Consider the following 25,911-nt stretch of genomic DNA (forward strand, 5'->3'; position numbering starts at 1 on the left):
AGTAAGACTAACGGAATTTGTGTTTGCTGCAGGTCTAAGGTGTACCTGGTGATCGATAACCGTAAGTGTTCTGAGCGCTCCATGGACTGCTTCTCCAGCACAGAGCTGGCTGCATCCTTCATCGCTGCTGAGTACTTGAAATCTGAGCTGCCCTACCCTGTGGTCTCTGTCAACAGTAAGTCCCTCTCCTTTCTTCCCAGTGTGATTTCTGAGACACCTTTAAAACACCCTAATGGTTGTTACATCAGCACACAATTATCTTTGATCACAGACCTGATTAAACCCACTTATCATGTTCTTTGGTAACAAATGGACACTCTGTTCCATGCTCTGAATGCAGAGCCCATTTCAGATAGCATCACCTACTTAAGAGTTCCATGTCTCCTCCACCACCAGGTGACCCTACGGAACCCCATAAGCCCCCCTTCCTGCTCTACCTGGCTGTGGGAGCAGCCGTCATCATCCTGCTCATCTTGGTGCTGGGCGTGCTGGCCGCCAAGAGGAAACGCAAACACGGCATCCTCTGGCGCCCCGATGGCTTCCTGGCCAAGAAGGATGACAAGAGGCGAGAACCCGTGGGCCAGGACGACTTCGGCATGAAGTGAGTGGAGAAAAGACAGAAGTTGCGTCTGAAATAGCACCCTATTCCGTGTATAGTGCACTACATTTGACCAGGGCCTGCATATGGTCAATATATATTTATTGTTTTATTAAATTACTGCACTACACCGGGAATAAAGACAAATGTGTACCTCTATACTGTACCATACTCTAGTATGTTCAGAATGATTCAGAATGGAACTGAGACAAATGTTTGACTGGTGTACCATCATGTAGGGTGTAATTCTCCTGAGCCACACACTGACCTCTTTTTCCTCTCCTCCCTGCAGGAACTTCAAGACCCAGGATGGAGGGATGATAGATGGAGGCCAGAGGTGGATGGAAGAGGAGGCTCCGCCAAAGAAAGTAAGGGTGAGCGAGAAGAGGAACCCTTCTTGGCAGCCATTTTGGGTCAGAACGCTCACCAGCTACTGAGTCGTTCCAGGAAATAAGTGACTTTTGCCTCCCTTTGATATTTTAAGTAGAAATGTTGGACAAATATTGAAATCTGAAAGCCTTGTATATTAAAGGAAGTGCCCTTTTTAATATAGACTATATGTAAAATTAAATAAATCCGGGACATTTTGACATGTCCCTCTAAGCATCCTCTGACTTCTAAGAAGATTTTTAACCCTAAGCCCTAGTTATTTAGTTGTTTTAAAATAGTCATTTCTACAGGTTATTATTAATTTCATGTGATACGTGATTCATTTTAAGGTTAACCTTTTTATGTGAACTGAACTCTTGTTTCCATATGGTGAAAATATTCATTTATTTATTTTTTTAAATCAAAAGAGACATTGAACAGTCAATGTCCTAGTGTAAAAGCAGGTGAACTGGTTGTACTCTTTTTGTGGTGGAAAATTGAGCAAGTTGAGCATAACACGTCAACCATGTTACCCAGAGTTAGGTTTTATTTAACCTCTTGAGATTGGAAAACACTTTTTTTTATGTGGTCTTTGACAGAAAGGTAGAATTAGGTGAAATCCACAAATCCACCTAATTGGCAGAACAACCTACTATACAGTGCCTTGCGAAAGTATTCGGCCCCCTTGAACTTTGCGACCTTTTGCCACATTTCAGGATTCAAACATAAAGATATAAAACTGTATTTTTTTGTGAAGAATCAACAACAAGTGGGACATTTCAAACTTTTTTAACAAATCAAAAACTGAAAAATTGGGCGTGCAAAATTATTCCGCCCCTTTACTTTCAGTGCAGCAGACTCTCTCCAGAAGTTCAGTGAGGATCTCTGAATGATCCAATGTTGACCTAAATGACTAATGATGATAAATACAATCCACCTGTGTGTAATCAAGTCTCCGTATAAATGCACCTGCACTGTGATAGTCTCAGAGGTCCGTTAAAAGCGCAGAGAGCATCATGAAGAACAAGGAACACACCAGGCAGGTCCGGGATACTGTTGTGAAGAAGTTTAAAGCCGGATTTGGATACAAAAATATTTCCCAAGCTTTAAACATCCCAAGGAGCACCGTGCAAGCGATAATATTGAAATGGAAGGAGTATCAGACCACTGCCAATCTACCAAGACCTGGCCGTCCCTCTAAACTTTCAGCTCATACAAGGAGAAGACTAATCAGAGATGCAGCCAAGAGGCCCATGATCACTCTGGATGAACTGCAGAGATCTACAGCTGAGGTGGGAGACTTTGTCCATAGGACAACAATCAGTCGTATATTGCACAAATCTGGCCTTTATGGAAGAGTGGCAAGAAGAAAGCCATTTCTTAAAGATATCCATAAAAAGTGTCGTTTAAAGTTTGCCACAAGCCACCTGGGAGACACACCAAACATGTGGAAGAAGGTGCTCTGGTCAGATGAAACCAAAATTGAACTTTTTGGCAACAATGCAAAACGTTATGTTTGGCGTAAAAGCAACACAGCTGAACACCATCCCCACTGTCAAACATGGTGGTGGCAGCATCATGGTTTGGGCCTGCTTTTCTTCAGCAGGGACAGGGAAGATGGTTAAAATTGATGGGAAGATGGATGGAGCCAAATACAGGACCATTCTGGAAGAAAACCTGATGGAGTCTGCAAAAGACCTGAGACTGGGACGGAGATTTGTCTTCCAACAAGACAATGATCCAAAACATAAAGCAAAATCTACAATGGAATGGTTCAAAAATAAACATATCCAGGTGTTAGAATGGCCAAGTCAAAGTCCAGACCTGAATCCAATCGAGAATCTGTGGAAAGAACTGAAAACTGCTGTTCACAAATGCTCTCCATCCAACCTCACTGAGCTCGAGCTGTTTTGCAAGGAGGAATGGGAAAAAATCTCTCGATGTGCAAAACTGATAGAGACATACCCCAAGCGACTTACAGCTGTAATCGCAGCAAAAGGTGGCGCTACAAAGTATTAACTTAAGGGGGCTGAATAATTTTGCACGCCCAATTTTTCAGTTTTTGATTTGTTAAAAAAGTTTGAAATATCCAATAAATGTCGTTCCACTTCATGATTGTGTCCCACTTGTTGTTGATTCTTCACAAAAAAATACAGTTTTATATCTTTGTTTGAAGCCTGAAATGTGGCAAAAGGTCGCAAAGTTCAAGGGGGCCGAATACTTTCGCAAGGCACTGTACATAATGGCATTGAGTCAGTGTCTAAAAATCTCTCCTCCTTTGCCTCCCTCTCCCCCAGACTGAGGACAAGCCCCTGCTGCCCATGGGTGTGGATGGAGGAGTGGACAGACGGGAGTGGACCCTGCAGCACCACAAGGCTGCTGACATCTCTCTCACTCCACCACAGACTGATCTGGAGGCAGACTGCCTGGATGTCAATGTCAAAGGACCAGGTAGAGTTTAAGATTGAATATGATTGGTGTCAATCAAGTGTAAGGATACCTAACTGAGAAGTGATTGCTGTGTGTTTTTTGACTGACCAAATGGCAAACAATATTTTCCAGATGGTTTTACCCCCCTGATGCTGGCCTCTCTACGAAACGGAGGGGCATCTGATTGCGGCCTGCAGGCGGAGGAGGAGGAAGAGAGCGGGGGAGATGAGCCGGGACCCAACGCCATCTCAGACCTCATCACCCAGGGTGCAACAGTCATGGCCCAGACAGACCGCACCGGGGAGACGGCACTCCACCTGGCTGCTCGCTACGCCCGGGCCGACGCCGCCAAGAGGCTGCTGGACGCTGGGGCAGACGCCAACGCTCACGACAACATGGGTCGCACCCCTCTCCACGCTGCTGTGGCAGCCGATGCCCAGGGAGTGTTCCAGGTGAGAGGCTAGAAAAAGACTCATTGGAGCAGCTGAAAACTATTCCTCGTACTGCGCTCACATGGGCACCAGTTCAAAAATCTTATTGCAGTCTTTTAAATGTTATTTTGAAATCATCACTGTATGTTTAATGTGGGTTTATTTAATGGAAAATAACTTTAAATATACTGAATAAAAATATAAACGCAACATGCAACAATTTCAAAGATTTTTACTATGTTACATATAAGGAAATCATTCAATTTAAATAAATGATTTAGGCCCTAATCTATGGATTTCACTTTACTGGGCATAGGTGCAGCCGTTGGTGGGTCTGGTCAGAATAATCAGATTGTGATGTCATTCTGTGGGCCAAAAGCTCTATCCCACCTGAACAGATTGAAATTCCAGGTGTTTTTATATTTAAAAAAATGTTTTGGCTCTTACAATAAAAGGGCATTTTCATCATTTTTGTTTTAAAATTCATTGTTATTACAACTTCAGTGTGGAAATATCATTAATATGCAATATTCAGAAATCGTTTCGCCATATCCTGGTTGCTAAATTTCGAATAGTTTGCCTAATTTCAGTTTGTGACAAAACAAGAAATGTATAGTGTAGAGAATCATTGTACCATCTAAACCACTGTTAAATATATACTGAGTGTACAAAACATGACAGAGGGAAAAAAAGTTTGACTGCACTGCCCCTTTAACACGGTTCCCCTCTCAGATCCTGATCCGTAACCGGGCCACGGAGTTGGATGCCAGGATGAATGATGGCACCACACCTCTGATCCTGGCTGCCAGGCTGGCTGTGGAAGGCATGGTGGAGGAACTGGTACATTGCCACGCTGACATCAACGCTGTCGACGACCACGGTGAGCACTGGCATTGTTTTTACATGTATATTGTATGATTTTACGTTTGTTTTATACAGGTTTTATACAGGTAACCCATTGGGATTAGAGATTTGTTCTAAACTGAGATTACGTTGAGAGCAAACAACAAGCTGCACAAGAACTCACTACTACTGTAATGGTCCAGGTTACAGAGTGGCTCAGTGACTCGTGTTTGCATCTCAATGTGAAAAAAACTGTTTGCATGTTCTTTACAAAGAGGGCAACAGATGCTACTGAACCAGATGTCTGTGTCAGGGGAGAAGCTCCAGGTGGTATCTGATTTGAAGTACCTTGGCATCATACTTGATTCCAACCTCTCTTTTAAAAAGCATGTGAAAAAGGTCATTCAGATAACCAAATTCAACCTAGCTAATTTCCGATTTATACGAAATTGTTTGACTACAGAGGTAGCAAAACTGTACTTCAAATCTATGATACTTCCCCACTTAACATACTGCTTGACTAGTTGGGCCCAAGCTTGCTGTACAACATTAAGACCTATTCAGTCTGTCTACAAACAGGCTCTCAAAGGGCTTGATAGGAAGCCCAATAGCCATCATCACTGTTACATCCTCAGAAAGCATGAGCTCCTGAGTTGGGGAAAATCTTGTGCAATACACCGACACGTCTTGTATTCAAGATCCTAAATGGCCTGGCTCCCCCTCCACTCAGTATTTTTGTTAAACAGAAAACCCAAATAAATGGCAGCAGATCCACAAGGTCCGCCATGAGAGGTGACTGTATAGTTCCCTTAAGGAAAAGCACCTTTAGTAAATCCGCTTTCTCTGTGAGAGCTTCCCATGTCTGGAATACACTGCCATCAGACACACATAACTGCACCACCTATCATACTTTCACAAAATGTATGAATACATGGCTAAAGGTCAATCATATTTGTGAACATGGTCCCTAGCTGTGTATTGCCGCTTTCCATGTTGTCTGTAGCTTGTGAGGTGTGGAAACACTTTGTTGCTTTTATGAATTTTGTCTTGCTGCTTTTTGTTCTATGTTGCTCTGTCTGTATGCTACGTCTTGCTTGTCCTATGTTGCTCTGCGTGTGCTCACTGCTCAATGATTGTCTATATTGTAATTGTTTTTAATAACCTGCCCAGGGACTGCGGTCGAAAATTAGCCGGCTGGCTAAAACCGGCACTTTTACTGAAACGTTGATTAATGTGCACTGTCCCTGTAAAAATAAAATAAACTCAAACTGTTCAGTAATACTTAAATAGGAAATGTTGTTTTAGTGATTTTCTCATTGAGCACTGCCATACAGGGCAATAATTAGGAAAGACCTTAGAACCTTACAGTCCCATCTGTGCAAAACATAGTTCTGAGATGTTTTTATTTTTTTTTACCTTTATTTAACTAGGCAAGTCAGTTAAGAACAAATTCTTATTTACAATGACTGCCTAGGAACAGTGGGTTAACTGCCTTGTTCAGGGGCAGAACAACAGATTTGTACCTTGTCAGCTCAGGGATTTGATCTAGCAACCTTTAGTTTACTGGCCCAACTCTCTAAACACTAGGCTACCTGCCCCCCCTATTAAGTATTGTTTTCAGATCTCAGAACTGTTTTGTAGTGAATTCTTCTTTCATAACCCATTAAGGTCCTCACCTTTTATAGGTACCTAAAGTGCAGATTATCAAAATCCTGAGACATTTGAAGATCTGTTTTTTTCAGGGGGATGCAATTGAACCTAAATAGAACCTTATGGCTATGACATGTCAATCTGGGTTCAGCCACAAGGTTCTTTCTGAATTAGACAGAAAACTGTAGCTATTTGAATACATGATACATTATAGAATAGCATTATTTTACCAAGACAGTCAAGACACATCAAATACATCAAGAAATGTAATATGATAATCAGACAAATGACTGTCATTACTGAATGACTATGTGACAACGTCATTTACTTGTTTTTTGCTTACGTGCCATTATTGCTGACTAGACTAGCCCATACATGGAGAAAGATGGCAAGAACGTGTGCTGATTGGTCTGTCTATTTGTTCAGGCTTGTGATTGGATTGCAGATAGAACCTTATAGTGGCAAGATAACTTTTTAGTTTTTCATTTTTCTCACTTAAAATTAACTATCAAACATTTGACGTCACAGACATATGAAGAACCATCTAAAGATGAATTGTGTGATTTTAACTATTAAAAAAAAAAAACTAAAAGTCAACCTTATAGTCCCATGGTTTCAATCTTGCTCTCAATGGAGCCCAGTTACCATTACAATTCCATTAAAGCTGGGTCATGAGTTTGTTGCGGTTTTGTCATTTGCATTTCGGTCATGCCATTACTTGAGGACCAACCTTCTCAAAAAAATAAAAAGTGGGCAGTCAAAATAGTTTTGTGCCATAACAGAGCAATTTGCATGTCTGTCTTTGACTCATATTCCTCTCTCTCTCAGGTAAATCTGCTCTGCACTGGGCAGCTGCTGTGAACAATGTGGAGGCCACTCTGGTGCTGCTGAAGAATGGAGCCAACAGAGACATGCAGGACAACAAGGTTTGTACTACCTCAGTTTGCATTTCACTTCTACCTTGTATTGCACATGTTTTCAAACCTCAAAAGTAGTCTTTAAGTCAAGCTACAGTGCATTCAGAAAGTATTCAGACCCCTTCACTTTTTCTATTTATTTTTAAGTTACAGCCTTATTCTAAAATTGATTGAATACATTTTTTCCTTCATCAATCTACACACAATAATACCACATAATGACAAAGTGAAAACTGGGTTTTAGAATATTTTGGGAAAAAATCATTACAAAAATAACTTATTACTAAATTATTCAGACCCTTTGCTATGAGACTCGAAATTGAGCTCAGGTGCATTCTGTTTCCATTGATCATCCTTGATGTTTCTACAACTTGACTGAAGTCCACCTGTGATAAATTCAATTGATTGGACATGATTTGGAAAGGCACACACCTGTCTATATAAGGTCCCACCGTTGACAGTGCACGTCAGAGCAAAAACCAAGCCATGAGGTCTAAAGAATTGTCTGTAGAGCTCTGAGACAGGATTGTGTCGTGGCACAGATCTGAGGAATAGTACCAAAACATTTCTGCAGCATTGAAGATCCCCAAGAACACAGTGGCCTCCATTCTTAAATGGAAGAAGTTTGGAACCACCAAGAATCTTCCTAGAGCTGGCCGTCAGGGAGGTGACCAAGAACCCGATGGTCACTCTGACAGAGTTTCAGAGTTCTTCTGTGGAGATGGGAGAACCTTCCAGAAGGACAACCATCTCTGTAGCACTCCACCAATCAGGCCTTTGTGGTAGAGTGTCCAGATGGAAGCCACTCCTCAGTAAAAGGAACATGACAGCCCGCTTGGAGTTTGCCAAAAGGCACCTAAAGTATTTTCAGACCAAGAGAAACAAGATTCTCTGGTCTGATGAAACCAAGATTGAACTGAATGTCAAGTGTCACGTCTGGAGGAAACCAGGCACTGCTCATCACCTGGCCAATACCTTCCCTACGGTGATGCATGGTGGTGGCAGCATCATGTTGTGGGGATTTTCTTCAGCGGCGGGGACTGGGAGACTAGTCAGGATTGAGGGGAAAGATGAATGGAGTAAAGTACAGAGAGGTCCTTGACAAAAACCTGCTCCAGGGCGCTCAGGACCTCAGGCTGGGGCGAAGTTCCACCTTCCAACAGGACAACAACCCTAAGAGCACAGCCAAGAAAACGCAGGCGTGGCTTTGGGACAAGTCTTTGAATGTCCTTGAGTGGCCCAGCCAGAGCCCGGACTTGAACCCGATAGAACATCACTGGAGAGACCTGAAAATAGCTGTGCAGCGACGCTCCCCATCCAACCTGGCAGCGCTTGAGATGATCTGCAGAGAAGAATGGTAGAAACTCCCAAAATACAGGTGTGCCAAGCCTGTAATGTCATACCCAAGAAGACTTGACGTTGTAATCGCTGCCAAAGGTGCTTCAACAAAGTACTGAGTAAAGGGTCTGACTACTTATGTAAATGTGATATTTACGTTGTTATGGGGTATTGGTAGATTTCAGAAGAGGGGGAAAAAGTATTTATTCCATTTTAGAATAAGGCTGTAATGTAACAAAATGTGGAAAAAGTGAAGTGGTCTGAATACTTTTTGAATGCACTGTATGTCCCATATTCTATCACGAGGATGATCTTTTATTTGCTTGGTACATGCCTTCATGGCTTGTTTCTCCTGTTGTGTTCCTTCAGGAGCAGACCCCGTTGTTCCTGGCAGCCAGAGAGGGTAGTTTTGAGGCAGCCCAGGTTCTGCTGGACCACTACTCTAATAGGGACATCACAGACCACCTGGACCGGCTGCCCCGCGACACCGCACAGGAGCGCATGCACCATGACATCGTACGTCTGCTTGACCAGTACAACCTGGTCCACAGCCCTCACAATGGCCCCAACCACATGGGCGGGGGACACTCTTCCTTGGTCTGTGGAGGCAATGGCGCTGGCTACATGGGCATGCGCCCCGGACCCCAGAGCAAGAAGAGCAGGCGCGGCGGGGCAAAGGTTGGAGGGGTGGGTGGGGCTACAGCAAAAGAGCTGAAAGACATGAAGGTCAAGCGGAGAAAGAAGCCAACGGGAGGAGAAGGGCCTGCAGTGGGAGGAGCCAGTGGCAACGGCACTAAAGCTGCAGGAGGGCTGTCGGAGAGCTCAGTCACCATGTCCCCTGTCGACTCCCTGGAGTCTCCACACTCATACATAGGAGATGCTGCCTCCAAAACGACCAACTCTCCTCTCCTGGGCAGCCCCTCCTCCAGGCCCCTGCTGCCCCCAGTCAGCCACATGCTGGGCCAGCAGCAGAGCTGGGTGGGCTTGAAGCATGGCTACGGTGGCCACATGTTCAACCTCCTCCCCCAGCAGATGGGCAGTGGCCACCCTAGCATGTCCCAGCACCATGGCCAAGGCCTGCTCACCCCTATGAATGTCACCATGAGCCGTGAGCAGCTGCCTCCCATTGTTACCTTCCAGATGATGGCGCCGGGGGGCGGGCAGGCCCTGCTGAAGCAGCCCCAGCCTGGGCAGGTGCAGTCCCAGGGGCAAAACCAGGGCCAGCCCCAATCTCAGCAGGGCCCTACTCACCACTGCACCCAGGGCATGTTGTACCAGATGCCCAACATGAGCCTCCAGCACAGCCTGTCTCACAGCCTCCCTCACCCCCACTCCCATGGCCTGGCCCACGGCCACGGCATGGTGCAGGATGGCCAGTCCCGCCAACAGCTCCCTCCCTATCAGGCTATGCAGAGCCCCGTGGATAAGTACCCAACCCCTCCTTCTCAGCACAGCTACGTAACGGCTGGCTCGGAGGGCACCACCCCAGGGTATCCGGCTCACCCGCCCAGCGAGCACCCTTACCTCACCCCCTCCCCTGAGTCCCCTGACCCCTGGTCCTCCTCCTCCCCCCACTCCAACTCAGACTGGTCTGACGTCACCACCAGCCCCACCCCCCTGGGGAACCCCCATGCACTGCCGCCTCTCCGCCACACACACATTCCGGAGCAGCTGCAGCCGCAGTCCCAGCAGACACAACAGAACCCCCAGCAGCCTCAGCGTGGCAACATGCAGGTGTTTGCATAGACAAGAGGACTCTATTAAAGTGCCCAACTCTTAAATGCTTTGTTGATCTTTGTAGTTACAACACTTAAACTCTTATCCATCACTTGTTTTTGTCTTATCGTCTCTCTGGTTACTGTAATCACTTTTACACTTCATTGTCACACGATTTTCTTCAATTTTGCACTTAAAGATAGTGTATAGTCTTGTATGTGTATTGTCAACTAAAACCAAAAACTGTTTAAGTACCTTTGACATTTAAAAGTGACGGATCGTCAGAAATCAAACAAGGAACCAGAGCCAAATGGTGATCATGTAAGGAAAATGGACTGTTCAAGAAGACACCAAGACAGAATCGACATTGGATATTGCCTAACTCTGCTTCTTATTGTCATCCCTCTTGGGACGTTTCTTTGGGCTGAGACTTATTTTATTTAAAAAATTAAGGAAATAATTGCTCATTTAACATGCCTTCATTTTCATTCACTGTTTTATGTAGACTTCTGCCAAGGACATAGGGTTTCATTGAAAATTAACTTGGCTTTTTATATGATGGGTTATGTTCGCTTATGTTAAGATGTGTTCACTAAGAGAAGACTGCCTTATGGATTCGTATTATGGAATGTATCTGATTAGGATGTGGTGATGCTATTTGAGGGACTATTGTGTGGTTAGAAACACACACACAAGCTAAAAACATGCAGATACATCTCTTCAATGTGTGGTTCTAAGCTAAACTGTGGTGTAAATAGTTGTCATGTACACTGAGTATACCAAACATTAGGAACACGTTCCTAATATTGAGATGCACCCCTTTTGCCCTAAGAACAGACTTCTTGATACACACAGGAAACTGTTGAGCATGAAAAACCCAGCAGCATTGCAGTTCTTGGCACAAACTGGTGCACCTGGCACCTATTACCATACCCTGTTCAAGGACATTTGCATTTTTTGTTTTGCCCAATTCACCCTCTAAATGACACACATACACAATATGTCTCGAGGCTTAAAAATCCTTCTTTAACCGGTCTCCTCCCAGCTACACTGATTTAAAAATAAAAAAATGTAAGTGATCATAGCTTTCACTTGGATTCACCTGGTCAGTCTATGTCATGGAAAGCAGGAGTTCTTAATGTTTTGTACACTCAGTGTAAGTTCCTGTATTCTTTTTCATTATTGCCTTTGTTACAGTGTAGCCTCTGTCTCTCCCCTACACTTTAGGGAGGATGTCAGTTAGTGGGGGCTGTGGTGTTCTGTGTCAGGAGAATCTGTGTTACTGAAGAGTTTAAGATGTATGGTACAGTTATGGATACAAAAGAAAAGATTGACTGAAATACCAAATGAAAGAAAAAGGCATTGTTTGATGTTGCACTGTCGCTCTCCATGTTCTCTCACCATGGGGGTTTCACTCTGGTGTGTGAAATAAGACGAGGACAAAGATGCTTTACATTATGTTACTAAGTCAATCACTTTGATAGAACAGTTGAGCGTTGAGGTACAGTATTTCTTCCAAAATCATGTAATCACTTTTTTGCTTAATTACAATCAGTGTATTTGTGTATCTTTTTTTGTGATTCATAAACCAAGTCGTTTAAGATAAAAACAATTGTATAATGAGTTTTTGTCGTCCTAATGTTTCTCATATGACCACAGCCTTTATGTGAATGCTCTGTGATTACAGACAATCATTGATTGTTTCTATTTTGTACCGATAAATGAAACATCAATGTCTCCAAGACCAAAGTGATTCATTGCAAATCCATGACATTGGTGACTGTTGAAAGTGTTCTTTGGAAATGTTGCATTTTGGAGGTATTGTCTAATCAAAGTGGATTATTGTTACAATGTATTTGAAAGATTAATATGGCTTTGACAGAGCAAAATCCAAATACAGTCAATGATTATTGTTATACCTTTTATTTAACTAGGCAAGTCAGTTAAGAACAAATTCTTATTTTCAATGACGGCCTAGTGTTAACGACAGCCGTGGGTTACCTGCCTTGTTCAGGGGCAGAAAGACATTTTTACCTAGTCGGCTCGGGGATTCGATGTTGCAACCTTTCGGTTACTAGTCCAACGCTCTAACCACTAGGCTACCTGCCGCCCCGTCACACATGGTAAGGTATCATTTGAGTGCCTTTATGAGAACTACATACTAAAGTCCTTTCCCATTCCCCCTATCTGGCACTTAATATCCCCCACTACAAATGACTTCTGATGTACTATCCACATAATCAAATCAGCAGAGCTCGTGGAGCATGGTATTTACACCTAAATGCCGCATTATGCAAGGCTATGTTTTTTACGTGCTGTATATAAACAAGTTTTGTATGTTTATACTTTTTCTGCTAACCAAATACATACACGTTATATGAAGTAGCTTCCCCTCATATTTGTATGATGAGGAAAATATGCCTGTTTATAAAGAACAAAACCTGTCTGATTTGAAATAAACTAAACAAATTATACATATTATAGATCTAAAATGTCTGACTTTATTTCTGTATATCTGCCTATTGTGCACGTACGTGCCATTCTCATGGTAAAACACAGGAATTGTTTTTCGAAATAAATGAATAAATTGTTCAAAACAATGCATATTACAACCGATTTGTTTTCTGTATTACACTATGACATTGAACCAATTCCCTGATGAAGCAAATCAAGGGCATTAATATGGAGTTGGTCCCCCCCTTTGCTGCTATAACTTCTGGGAAGGCGTTCAACTATATGTTGGAACATTGCTGTGCGGACTTGCTTCCATTTGCCACAAGAGCATTAGTGAGGTCGGGTGCTGATGTTCCCACAAAGTTGCAGTCACACATCGTCTAGAATGTCATTGTATGCTGTAGCGTTAAGATTTCCCTTCATTGGAACTAAGGGGCCTAGCCCGAATCATGAAAAATAGATCCAAACCATTTTTCTTCCTCCACCAAAGTTTACAATTGGCATTGGGGCAGGTAGCGTTCTCCTGGTGTCCGTCGGACTGCCAGATGGTGAAGCGTGATTCATCACTCCAGAGAACACTTTTCCACTTGGCAGCGAGTCCAATGGTGGCGAGCTTTACACCACTCCAGCCGACGCTTGGCATTGCGCATGATGTTTTTAGGCTTGTGTGCGGCTGCTCGGCCTTAGAAACCCATTTTATGAAGCTCCTGACAAATAGTTTTTATGCTGACGTTGCTTCCAGAAGCAGTTTGGAACTCGGTAGTGAGTGTTGCAAATGAGGACAGACGATTGTTACGCACTACGCTCTTCAGCACTCGCCGGTCCCGTTCTGTGTGCTTGTGTGGCCTTACACTTTGTGGCTGAGCTATTGTTGCTCCAAGACGTTTCCACATCACAATTACAGTACTTGTTAACCGGTGCAGCTCCAGCAGGGCAGAAATATGACGAACTGACTTGTTTGAAAGGTAGCATCCTATGACGGTGCCACATTAAGTCACTGACCTCTTCAGTAAGGCCATTCTACTTCGAATGCTTGTCCATGGAGATTGCATGGCTGTGTGCTCGATTTTACACACCTGTCAGCAACAGGTATGGCTGAAATAGCCGAATCCACTCATTTGAAAGGTTGTCCGCATACTTTTAGTGTAGCATAGCCGCTTCATGTAAAAGTGGAGAACACAGTAAAGACCTAATTAATCCAAGTATGTGTACAGTAACTGCATACGTGGAATGTGTATGAAAGTGGGCATTGCGAAACAAGTGGGAGGCTCAACACCAGTGGGTGTGTCAAACTAACAGCTAATTGGGCAGATTGGTTGCCACTCAAGACTGTTTTATGTGGCTGCTTCCTTCCTTGTATCCTTTTAGCTAAGCAGGTTAGGATCATTAACGGGGCAGGTTAGGAATACTAACATGGCAGGTTAGGAGAATTAGGGTAGCAGGTTAGGAGAACTACCCTGGCAGGTTATAAGAATGAGGTTAAGGTTAGGAAAAGCATCTGCCCAATTAGCTGTTAGTTTTCAATAGACCCACTTGTGTTGATCCTCCCACTTGTTTTCCAACCCCTACTTCCAGACACACTCCACATATGCAGTTCACTGAGGTAGATGCAGTTACCCATGACTCAATTCCTCTCCAAATTCACAGACATGGGCTGTGTTCAAGACACTGGTTCAAGAGCATCAAATCCATCATTCACATTATAGGTGTCACTTATGGGCATGTGGCAGCACTGTAGGATGTAGATTCCAAGATGTGGGACGTGTGCAGGAGGACACGGGACAGAGAAATGCATAGTTTCGGTGAGAAAAGTTGTGTGTGTCATCTGTACAGGTGCCCATGTTGCTGGGGATCTGCAATGTCTGGTGCGAGGGAGGCAGGTTGAGGTGGCCAGGGTCAGAGTAGTGCAGAAGATGTTGTATGCCGAGACAGTGAATAAAGTAGAGGAGTGTGGATCAAGGGTGAGGGATTCTGAGAGGATCCCTGTGAATAGTAGATATGTGCCAGAACAAAGAGGGATAGGCAAATGGGTGATACATTTCAGTAAGGTTGGCTTCCTGGTGTTCATAGCAATGGTCATCAACTGCCGCAGAGATGGAACGTAGTCACAGAAAATAGATGTTGTGGTGGCAGCTGCAGAGAAGTACTTGGGGGTACGAGGTTTGTATTCAGGAAAAAAAATAATATTTACAGAGTGTGTTGAGTGGTATTGTACCATCCTCTCATGTTGTTGGCCTGGGGTAGGATCAGATAGGGTTACCGTCCTCGCAGATTGTTGGCCTGGGGTAGGGTAAGATAGGGTTACCATCCTCTCAGGTTGTTGGCCTGGGGTAGGGTCAGATAGGGTTACCATCCTCTCAGGTTGTTGGCCTGGGGTAGGGTCAGATAGGGTTACCATCCTCTCAGGTTGTTGGCCTGGGGTAGGGTCAGATAGGGTTACCGTCCTCTCAGATCGTTGGTCTGGGGTAGGGTCAGATAGGGTTACCGTCCTCTCAGGTCGTTGGCCTGGAGTAGGGTCAGATAGGGTTACCGTCCTCTCAGGTCGTTGGCCTGGGGTAGGGTCAGATAGGGTTACCGTCCTCTCAGGTCGTTGGCCTGGGGTAGAGTCAGATAGGGTTACCATCCTCTCAGGTCGTTGGCCTGGGGTAGAGTCAGATAAGGTTACCATCCTCTCAGGTCTTTGGCCTGGGGTAGGGTCAGATAGGGTTACCATCCTCTCAGGTCGTTGGCCTGGGGTAGGGTCAGATAGGGTTACCGTCCTCTCAGGTTGTTGGCCTGGGGTAGGGTCAGATAAGGTTACCGTCCTCTCAGGTCGTTGGCCTGGGGTAGGGTCAGATAGGGTTACCGTCCTCTCAGGTCGTTGGCCTGGGGTAGGGTCAGATAGGGTTACCGTCCTCTCAGGTCGTTGGCCTGGGGTAGGGTCAGATAGGGTTACTGTCCTCTCAGGTCGTTAGCCTGGGTTAGGGTCAGATAGGGTTACTGTCCTCTCAGGTCGTTGGCCTGGGGTAGGGTCAGATAGGGTTACCATCCTCTCAGGTCGTTGGCCTGGGGTAGGGTCAGATAGGGTTAAAGTAGTGGAATAAGGGGGTGGGTTTTATTGTTTGCCCTTTTCTCATTTTGTATCAAAAAGTGTAAAGGATTTATCAAATCAAAATCAAATTGTATCTGTCACATGCGCCAAATGCAACAGGTGTAGTAGACCTTACAGTAAGGTGACCAGATTTGTGAAATGAAAACCGGGGATATTTCCAGTTCGGTGGTTAATATATCATTAAAATATCCAATGTAAAAAAGGGGGACAATTCCGGTTTCATGTATTTAGTCTAACAGGCACATTGTGATAGAGAAAACAACTATATTACAGAAACACTAGACAAGACAGAACTGTCCGATCTGAACAGCCATTCAGTGGTCCTGCTAGAATAAGAGCAGAAGACAACATGAGCAAAATGTAAAAAACAGACAATAGTATATGTGAAATACTTAACATAATAAAGAAAAAAGATGCTGATGAGATTGGTAACTACATAATATACTTATACCAACCTAATCTGTATATTTCTCAGAAGAATGTATTTTCTTCAGGATTGCTCTGTCTTTGGCCAGCTTCTCCATGGACTCCTGGCAGGGGAGGTTAAAGTTTGTCTTCACAATAAGCATGGCCTTGATGGTAGGAACAGTGAATCTATTTCTTGCTGCTGTCCATAGATCATTCATTTGGGAGAACACTCTCTCGACTGGTGCATTACTTCCAGGTAAGCACATGACAACAGACGCTAATCTAGCCAGGTTAGTGTGTGGGATGTCGTTCTCTTTGAAGTGGGTAACCACCGTGCTCTGTCTCTGACTAAGCGGTGTCTCAGATGCTTTCCATTCTTCAATCGATCCCCCCTTTAGGAACTCATGCAGGCCAGTTACTTCGTCACACATCCTCATTGATGGTCACATTGGGGCATTTTTCCTGCAGTGTGGCTGCTGCCTTCTGGATCTCTTCACGCAGAGGTTGCCTTTTTAAAAGGAGACCATGTAAATATTTTAGATGATCTGTGTGCTTTCCCCATGCTTGCAAGTAGTTCACAGCCATAGTGAAGAATGATTGGGATGTTTTGAGAAAGCTTTCTTTTTGACATGGCTCCATTTTCCTCTGTCTCTCTCAGAAGTCCTCTGACCAAAACTGGAATGAAGTTTTCATCACGTCTTGCAGTCAATTTTGCCTCAACGTTTCTCAGAATTGCAGCGGAGTTCACAGCACAGTGGTCCTGGCCTCCAAGCATCTTGATCGTGTTACTGAATGCAGTCAAGTTTCCATCGACAAAGGCCAGCCAAAGTTCAGTCAGTGGATCTTCGAACATTGTTCGCAGGACAACAGGGCATTTGTCTTCAGAAATAAAAAGGATTTCAATGGCACATTTTCAGCACTCTTTCTAGAGCAGAGAGCATGGACATCCAGCGAACATTGCTGTGACCTAAAATATTATGGTACTCCTGGCCAACAAACTCACAAAAGCCTTTCAGTCTTTCTACTCTGACGGTGAAAATATGAACATATTCAAATATCTTTGTGAGCAGATACTCAACATCATATCCAAAGCTGTTCTGGCCGTGTTATGAATGAAAACCTAAGCCAATCACCTCCCACTGCAGAGCATTTTTGGTATTTGTTGTCTTCAGAGAATGTTTTCCAGGTTACATTTTTGGATGACCACCAGGACATCAGCTGCAATTTCCTCTGCTGTTTCTCCATTCAATTCAACAAAATCAAGCAGTTTTGTTTCCGCAGATGTGCTGCCATCATATATCTTATAATATCTGACTACTATTGGCAGCAGTTTTACATGTCCATGATTGGACGCATCAATGGACAGGGACACAAATTCAACCTGGTCTAGGTCCTGTGTTACCAAAGTAGTTGCCCATGGTGCTAACACGTTACTCACTATGGCGTCACATTTTGTTATAAGAATAACAAATGCTTAAAAAGTAGCAGTAAATAACATTACATTAGTTCATTTGGTGGCAGTAATGCAACATATTGGATGTCAACCGTCATTGAACTCCACAGAAGAAAAAGAAGTCACTCGGCAGTCTCCGACACTGACGAACAAGCCTGCCATCATGGGTTTTCAGTAGAACCCTGTCCACCCATCCAGCAGGTGGCAGTAAAGGGCGAGCGGAAGGTTAGTTCTTGATGTTCTTCTAATCAGATGAGGAAGTCAAGAATACTGTACAAGTCGTGTTAGAATACTCATACTAACATACTGTATACTACATACTTAATGAGTATATACTACATACTATTAGTTCATTTTAGTATACTGTAAACGAATGGTATCGTTCATGTGTTGAGCGTACTAGAGCTTCGCCTGTCTATCAGAAGTTGATGCTGTTGCTATGCAACCTCTTGCTAGCTTTAGCATGACAAATGACTAGCCAGACATTTTACGATTTTGGGTGTGTTGGTAAATTCAATCTGGAGTGCCAGAGTGCGCTCTGGGCGTTCATAAATCATTGTCAGATTGTCAGTTCATAAATTCAGTGTTTCGCTCTCGGAGCGCACACTGGGAGCTCTGGCCAAGGGGGGTGGATCGAGCGTTCAACGGCAGTCAAGCACCCAAGCGTTTCAAGGCTGTGTTCAAACAATGATTTTTCAATGACCTGATTAATCCTTACCATTGTGACAATGAGTCGTCATAATGCTGCATAAACTGTACATTAGCCCAGGGGCGTTGGCAGACACAATGTAAGTAACTTCAATTATGTCCCCCTAATTGCCCTGAATACCTCTGTTGATCGTACAGCTATTGCATGCAGTAATCATGAGCCTATGAACCAGAGTTATACCAAATATGTTCTATGTATGCGGAGGACTCAACACTATAGACGTCAGCTACTACAGCAACTGAAAAGACTGCAACATTGAACAAAGAGCTGCAGTTAGTTTTGGGAATGGGTAGCAAGGAATAAGTTGGTCCTAAATATTTCAAAAAGTAAAAGCATTGTATTTGGGACAAATCATTCACTAAGCCCTAAACCTCAACTACATCTCGTAATGAATAATGTGAAAATTGAGTAAGTTGAGGTGACTAAACTGCTTGGAGTAACCCTGGATTGTAAACTGTCATGGTCAAAACAGTAGCTAAAATGGGGAGAAGTATGTCCATAATAAAGCGCTGCTCTGCCTTAACACTATCAACAAGGCAAGTCCTACAGGCCCCAGTTTTGTCGCATCTAGACTAGTATTCAGTAGTGTGGTTAGGTGCCACAAAGTGGGACTTAGGAAAATTGCAGTTGGCTCAGACCAGGGCAGCAAAGTTGGCCCTTAAAAGTACATGGAGAGCTAACATTAATGACACCCCTTTAAAATATTATCATGATAAAACATTAATGACATGCATGTCAATCTCTCATGGCTCAAAGTGGAAGAGAGATCGACTTCATCACTACTTGTTTTTGTAAGAGGTGTTGACAAACTGAATGTACCGAACTGTCTGTTTGAACTACTGGCACACAGCTCGGACACCCATGCATACCCCACAAGACATGCCACCAGAGGTCTCTTCACAGTCCCCAAGTCCAGAACAGACTATGGGAGGCGCACTGTACTACATAGAGCCATAACTACATGGAACTCTATTCCACATCAGGTAACTCATGCAAGCAGTAGAATCAGATTTAAAAAACAGGTAAAAATACACCTTATGGAACAGCTGGGAATGTGAAGAGACACACACAAAGGTACAGACACATGCATTGGGATATTGTTGTATAGTGGTATCAAAGATTTTGTATTGTATATATGTAGTACTGTAATGTTATATGATGTACTGTTTTATCTTTATAATTATATGTAATGCAAGTGCTTTAATATGTTTGGACCCCATGAAGAAGGATCGCTAATAAACGTTGGTTAGCTACTTCCAGACACAAATGTGAGAACACTTCACTCTGACCATTTTACTCGGCCTAAGCAGGGCTGGTTCGGCAGTTTTCATGTTATCCAGAGCGTTGGTGACTAACTGTGTTGCTGGCAACAATATAATTCCGCTTTTTTTGCCGACGTTTACTGACACCGGCCATATTCAACCGGTATTCACCAGTTATTCTGGCTCTGCCACACTCAGATGAGAGCACTCTGAAATTGGAGTAGATAGCCGGAATTAACAATGTCCATTGAAACAAGCAATGGCTATACCACTTAACTCAAACTCACCCCATTCCGTACAAATGTGCGCAACCGCAACATTCAAACGAGGCTACAAAGAAAACTAATGGGACTGTAGCGACTGTGTTGACTTCAAAATCGGGGACGTGAACTAGGTTTCTATTCAAGCGTTGATCGACATGGTAATGGATCTAAAGTTGAAAGAACGGACCCTCCGTTACATCGTGGCGTGTCATGTCGTAACGTACAGCACGCATAAAGCAACTCTGTCTTACAATCTCTCTCCACCAGGTGTAGCTCTTCTATCATCCTTTAAAAACGAGAAATGGACAGTGACGGGGTAAGGGGATGTTACCTAGTCATTTTTTGCGTCATCGTTGCATGCGATCATCATTCTCAAAGCCGCTGTTTACTTCTAAGATCACTTTAGCACCCTAAAGACGCAATAAAAATTTGGCACAAACCTTCAAATAGATATGTAATGACACATTATATAAACTCTTTATAGTGTTTTATTTACATTTTAGAGGCGATAAGGTGATAAGTTGGACAGATCGAGTGAAAAAAAGCAAATTTCCCACACGACATCTCTCCTTCTTACTATCACGCATTAGTTTCACTTCCCCACCCGCCATTTTTAAAAAGACCCGACGGGGCTCATTGCCTGCTTGAATTATGCAGAAACGGGCAGTGTGTAGGTCATGTAATTGATTCTGTTGGAAAGGGGAGAAATTGTGCTTTACAATGGTATTGACATTACAGTTGATCTGGAAGTATTACGTTTTTGGGGCTCTAAAATAAAGCAATTGTATGGACCAAGGCGATGTACGAGTTTACGTTAGCTAATAATGTGAATAAACGTTGGGTAGTAAGATAGCAGATAGTTAATATACTGCCTGGCAAGTTTGATGTAACATTATTAGTAGCCAACTAGAGTTAGGTAACTAGCTAACATACCGGTACATACTGCGGTAAGGATAGCATTGCTAACAAATTGTCAGCCAACGTAACTTTATTTGAAAAATTGCTCAACATTTGTCATAATTAGTTAAAGCAATTAATTTGTATCCGCTCTCGTCGGACTTTGCCTGCATATTTTCCTCAATTTTCTTCAAATTTGAAAACGTTGAAGCCAAGTCCATTTTCGGAAGACTTGCATTATGGGCCGTAAAAGCACGGAAATGGTGTCCACTACTTTTTTTTCTTATTAACAACAAATCAATACAGAAAGTACACGAGGGAACAAGTATATATAGATTATATACAATGGACATCGAGCTAGGGGGTACAATATCACATTACAATTACACAAGGACCTTAAGGGACATACATACACTTACAATTCTAACCGCTTTTTTGTTAGAAGAGTATTTAACTGCCTTAAAATAGTTCAATTTCTTTTTGTAGGGTAAGAAAATGTTTTTTTTGTTTGTAAATTTACATTTGTGTATATGAAATGTGGCCAAAAGAATAATGAAATTAATTACATAAAAATGTGTCAGCTTATTTATATCGTATGTAAAGAATCTAAGCAGTACATCTCTCCACAATAGTGTAAAATCTTCATAAATGTGTTCAATTATAAATCTACTGATGTCTTGACACAGTTTTCTTACATGAATACAATGCCAAAAAAGATGCAACACTGTTTCTGGGTGGTCATTACAAAAGGAGCAATTTAAGTTGTTTTCCTTAAACTTCTTCATATAGTGGTTGGCAGGATAATATTTGTGAATAAAAACATTTTTACATTTTGTTAACAAGTATGTGTGTGGCAACATCCAAACTTTTTCCCAACAGATATTATCAATAAATCCATTCCAATAAGGCTTGGCATTGGGTATAGATACAACATCCTGCTGAAACAAGGTTCGTATCGCTCTGTTGTTGAATGGACCAAAAGAGAAACAAATCTTTCCTACTGATGAGTCAACAGGGTCAATAGAAGGTAGGCTCGGAGGGTCAGGTCTTGACACGTTCCTGAATAACAGAGCAACACCTGAGGAAATAGCATCTAAAACAATTGCAAAATCTTTAGGTGCTACAGGGACCTTGTAAGAATTCCTTATAACCGAGTAAAATACCCTCTGCATTTACCAGTTGGCTCACCAATAGGATATTATTTCGGAACCAATATTCTAAAAACAAAGAAGTATTTTTATACAATATATCCCGATTATTCCATATTATATCTGTGTGGAGAAAAATTGTGTTTATAAATTAAGGACCATGACAAGAAAACCTGCCGATGAAAAGCAGAAAGTTTCACTGGAATTTTGTCAATATTATAATTGCAAAACATGAAGTTAAGGCCACCAAAAGTAGAGAAGACATGATGAGGACATGATGAGGACATGGTGTCCACTGCTTGTATACTTCGTATTTTGGCGAATTTAGTACACATCCGGGAACTTTTGGCATACTAACTATATCCATATTATGACCAATAAGCATACGATATACTCACGTCACAAATAGTACGATTAGTATGAGTATTCGAACACACCTCAGTAAAATTATACGAAATGTTTTTGATTTAGCTAGCTATGTCTTTGCACCTTTAGAATAGTTACCGTAATAACACAGACAACAATTATGGTATTATGGACAATTACGTCGGTATGAAGGGGCAATGGTAGAATACCGTTGCTGTGAGCCAGCCTGGGTCAATAGACGAGAGGACTTGAACTAAGACAGTACAATATGGTATAGAAACTCTGCTTGAAATGTGTGGCTAACAGACCTCTGAGTTAATTAGCTACTCAGGGCAGCTAACGTTAGATAGCTTGCACTACAACCCACACTTCAAGAATTACGGCTCAAGTTAAACTTTTGTATAACCCAGCTAGCTTCTTCCGGTGCCACCAGGTAGGTCTGCAATCCTTGCATTTTTAAACTGGGTGAGAATGATGAGTCAGTGGCGCTGGTGATGAACGTGAGAAGACGCCTGTATAAACTAGCTAGTCAACTTTATAGGAAGGTGTCACTTGTTTTGACTGTAATTAAACGGAATAAACAAAAGTTGAATTATTAATTTAGTCATTGTTGACTTTCTGTCATTATGCATGTAGCCTGACTTTTGTCTGTAAAATCATTGAAAAGGGGATTCTACAATCATGGGAATGTCCAAACGGACCTTACCACACTACAATTAAAAGTCAGTTTATCTTTGATGAACTAGGAAACTGTCATATATGGTATCTGCTGGTGCCCCTGGTCTTGCGGACAAATAGAGCATTGTGTTGCTGTTTTTGAGCCAGTAGGAGGCCAGCATGTTTGTCTGGCCACAGTGTCAGTGTAAGCTAATTGTTCTTCACACCACTGAAGCTTGTCTCCAGTGCCCAACCACAGGAGCAAGAGTTGCAGCCATTTGGCCCATTGGTCCTTCCTTTGAATGTTTTAAGACTGCCCCCTCACCTTGCAGTACCTAACTATTATCTCCTCTCCCTGCAGACCAGAGTGACCCTGCTGTCCTCAACATGGTGTCGTCCAGGCTGAAGTACCTGTCTCTGTGGGTGCTGGTGTTCCAGACCACCTTCCTGGTGCTGACCATGCGCTACTCCCGCACACTACAGGGGACGGCCCCCGCTACCTGGCCTCCTCTGCTGTGGTGGTGGCTGAGCTCATGAAGATCCTCACCTGTGTGCTGCTCATATTCAAGGAGCACAGTGAGTGTCCTCAAAGAAAATACAACTGTTTAAAAATATATGTGCAAGTATACATTTAGGGAAGCTGACCCTCCTTTTGTCTCCCTCTCAAGTTTCAAGTTGTATTAGTCATATATGTACATGATACACATGGCATACACTGTCCAATGAAATGCTTTCTTCTCTCACTCTCCTGCCTGGCTGTGTTTCTCAGGCTACAATGTTCGGGCTCTGAACAGTATTCTGAGGCAAGAGATCACTCACAAGCCGAAAGAGACCCTGAAGCTGGCCATTCCTTCTGGGATCTACACCCTACAGAACAACCTGCTCTATGTGGCTCTGTCTAACCTGGACGCTGCCACCTACCAGGTAAGACAACCTGTTATGGAGTGTGTGCACAGGAGGTTGGTGGCAACTTTAATTTGGGAGGACAGGCTCATAGTAATGACTGGAGCGGAATGAGTGAAATGGTTTCCATGTGTTTGATGCCATTCCATTTGCTCCGTTCCAGCCATTATTATGAGCCATTCTCCCCTCAGCAGCCTCCACTGAGTGTGTGTGTGTCTGTTTTGTAATTGTGTGGACACACGCATATGTTTCTGTGTGGGATATCTACTTGTGTCTGGGGTAGTGTACTTTTTATGGTCTCTAAATGGTGTCCCCTGCTTTCCCCTTGTCTCTCTCCACCAGGTGACGTACCAGCTGAAGATCCTCACCACAGCCCTGTTCTCAGTGTCCATGCTGGGCCGGAGGCTGGGTGTGTACCAGTGGCTCTCCCTGCTCATCCTCATGGCTGGGGTCGCACTTGTGCAGGTAAACTCTACTCTAACTCCTTTACAATCCACTTTTTTGAAACCTGCATTTACACACTTCAGTGCCTAAATTGTTTTAGTGCAAGTGTGTGTGTTTTTGTGTGTCCGATGTCTAGTGGCCCTCTGAATCCCTCGGGGCCCCTGAGAAGGAGCAGATGTCTGAAGGGTCCCAGTTTGTGGGCGTGGTGGCGGTGCTGGTGGCCTGCTGCTCCAGTGGCTTTGCTGGCGTTTACTTTGAGAAGATCCTCAAAGAGACCAAACAGAGCGTCTGGGTCCGCAACATCCAACTGGGTCAGCATGAAAGGTTTCTACTATAGTAGGGTTTTCTTGCTATAAGGGCATTTTTCATCCCAGAATTACCCCATTATTTTTAAAGGTATGTTGTTTATGACAGAGCTCCAGTATCTCTACCGGGTCCTTGAAAGGAGGTTTTACAGTGTTTTTTTCCTTTTCACTGCACAGAAACCCTGTTTGTCTCTCAGCTCCTTTTCTGCCAAATGAGTCTTCCTGCTGAGTTTATTTTTACCTCTGAACGTGTGAAGCGTGTGTTAATTCTCCTGTGATTCATTTCCTGGTGTGAACTTGTGCTAGTTTCCTGTATCAAGTGTATGTATAGAGAAGAGACTTGATTCATCCTCATAAGGAATGGATGAGTGTAGTGTTTTTGGCATGAATGTATTCATGTCTATGCATGTAGACATGATTTGTCTTTGATTTCCAGTCAAGCACCACAGGTTATTGTTTTTTTGGATTAATGCGGGCAGGGTTATGTTTTCAGTGAAAAAGCTTGTTCTGTTAATATTGCAGAATGAATATTGCCATGCCTATTTACTAAGGGAATATTGCTTGATCTGATTCCAAATGTATAAGCCTAGCAGTATTATAGTGTCCGTTTTGCCCAAACTACCCCACTCTGCTCATCCAGTCCATGTCTGGTGTGTGTTTCTCTAGGCACTAGGAGGGCTGGTTATAGCAGCTGTCATCAAGTATGCAGACAACATCCTGAAGGGCTTTGCCACGTCACTCTCCATCATCCTGTCAACACTCATATCCTACTTCTGGCTTGAGGACTTTGAACCCACAAGGTACACACATTCTAGCCAGGTTATTTCAATTTCCTATTTTAATGTCCCTTGGCTCTGACACGTGTAATGCTGTGTTTTCAATTTATTTGTGTCCTCTCCAGTGTGTTCTTCCTTGGTGCAGTACTGGTCATCGTGGCCACCTTCCTGTATGGCTACGAGGATAAGCCATCCCCCAACTCCAGCCGTGCCTAGAGGACATCACCGAGGACCGAAGGGGATGTCAGGGAAGAGAAAAGAAGAGGAGAAGAAAACAGTGGAGCAGAAGAGAGAAAGGAGGAGCGAAGGACACTAGCCTTGAGGCATTGTTGACATGGGCCTCAGACACTGTGGCCGTGTTTTCACAGGCAGCCCAATTCTGATATTTTTCCCACTAATTGGTCTTTTGACCAATCACATCAGATCTTTTTCAGAGCTGATCTGATTGGTCAAAAGACCAATTAGTGAAAAAAATATCAGAAT

General features: G+C 43.3%; 2 protein-coding genes and 1 pseudogene across 4 annotated transcripts in view; all 3 read left to right on the forward strand.

The window, feature by feature from the left end:
* LOC139406572 (neurogenic locus notch homolog protein 2-like) overlaps positions 1-12,771 on the forward strand; it is a 56,084-nt gene extending 43,313 nt beyond the window's left edge. For 2 of the 3 annotated variants that reach the window (XM_071149301.1, XM_071149303.1), the window contains exons 27-34: positions 33-175; positions 397-601; positions 891-972; positions 3,265-3,418; positions 3,530-3,849; positions 4,561-4,708; positions 7,150-7,247; positions 8,946-12,771. In XM_071149301.1, the coding sequence (XP_071005402.1) occupies positions 33-175; positions 397-601; positions 891-972; positions 3,265-3,418; positions 3,530-3,849; positions 4,561-4,708; positions 7,150-7,247; positions 8,946-10,322 (2,527 nt within the window). In that variant the 3' untranslated portion in view covers positions 10,323-12,771. The remainder of the gene's footprint in view (positions 1-32; positions 176-396; positions 602-890; positions 973-3,264; positions 3,419-3,529; positions 3,850-4,560; positions 4,709-7,149; positions 7,248-8,945) is intronic. The other variant, XM_071149302.1, reaches the window with a different exon arrangement.
* The window catches only part of LOC139406573 (ral guanine nucleotide dissociation stimulator-like 1), a 407,527-nt gene that overhangs the window by 249,162 nt on the left and 132,454 nt on the right, over positions 1-25,911 (forward strand). The gene's annotated exons all lie outside the window — the stretch shown is intronic.
* LOC139407614 (UDP-N-acetylglucosamine transporter-like) lies at positions 23,388-25,698 on the forward strand (annotated as a pseudogene).

Source organism: Oncorhynchus clarkii, chromosome 4, assembly GCF_045791955.1.
Source record: "Oncorhynchus clarkii lewisi isolate Uvic-CL-2024 chromosome 4, UVic_Ocla_1.0, whole genome shotgun sequence".
NCBI lineage: Eukaryota > Metazoa > Chordata > Actinopteri > Salmoniformes > Salmonidae > Oncorhynchus > Oncorhynchus clarkii.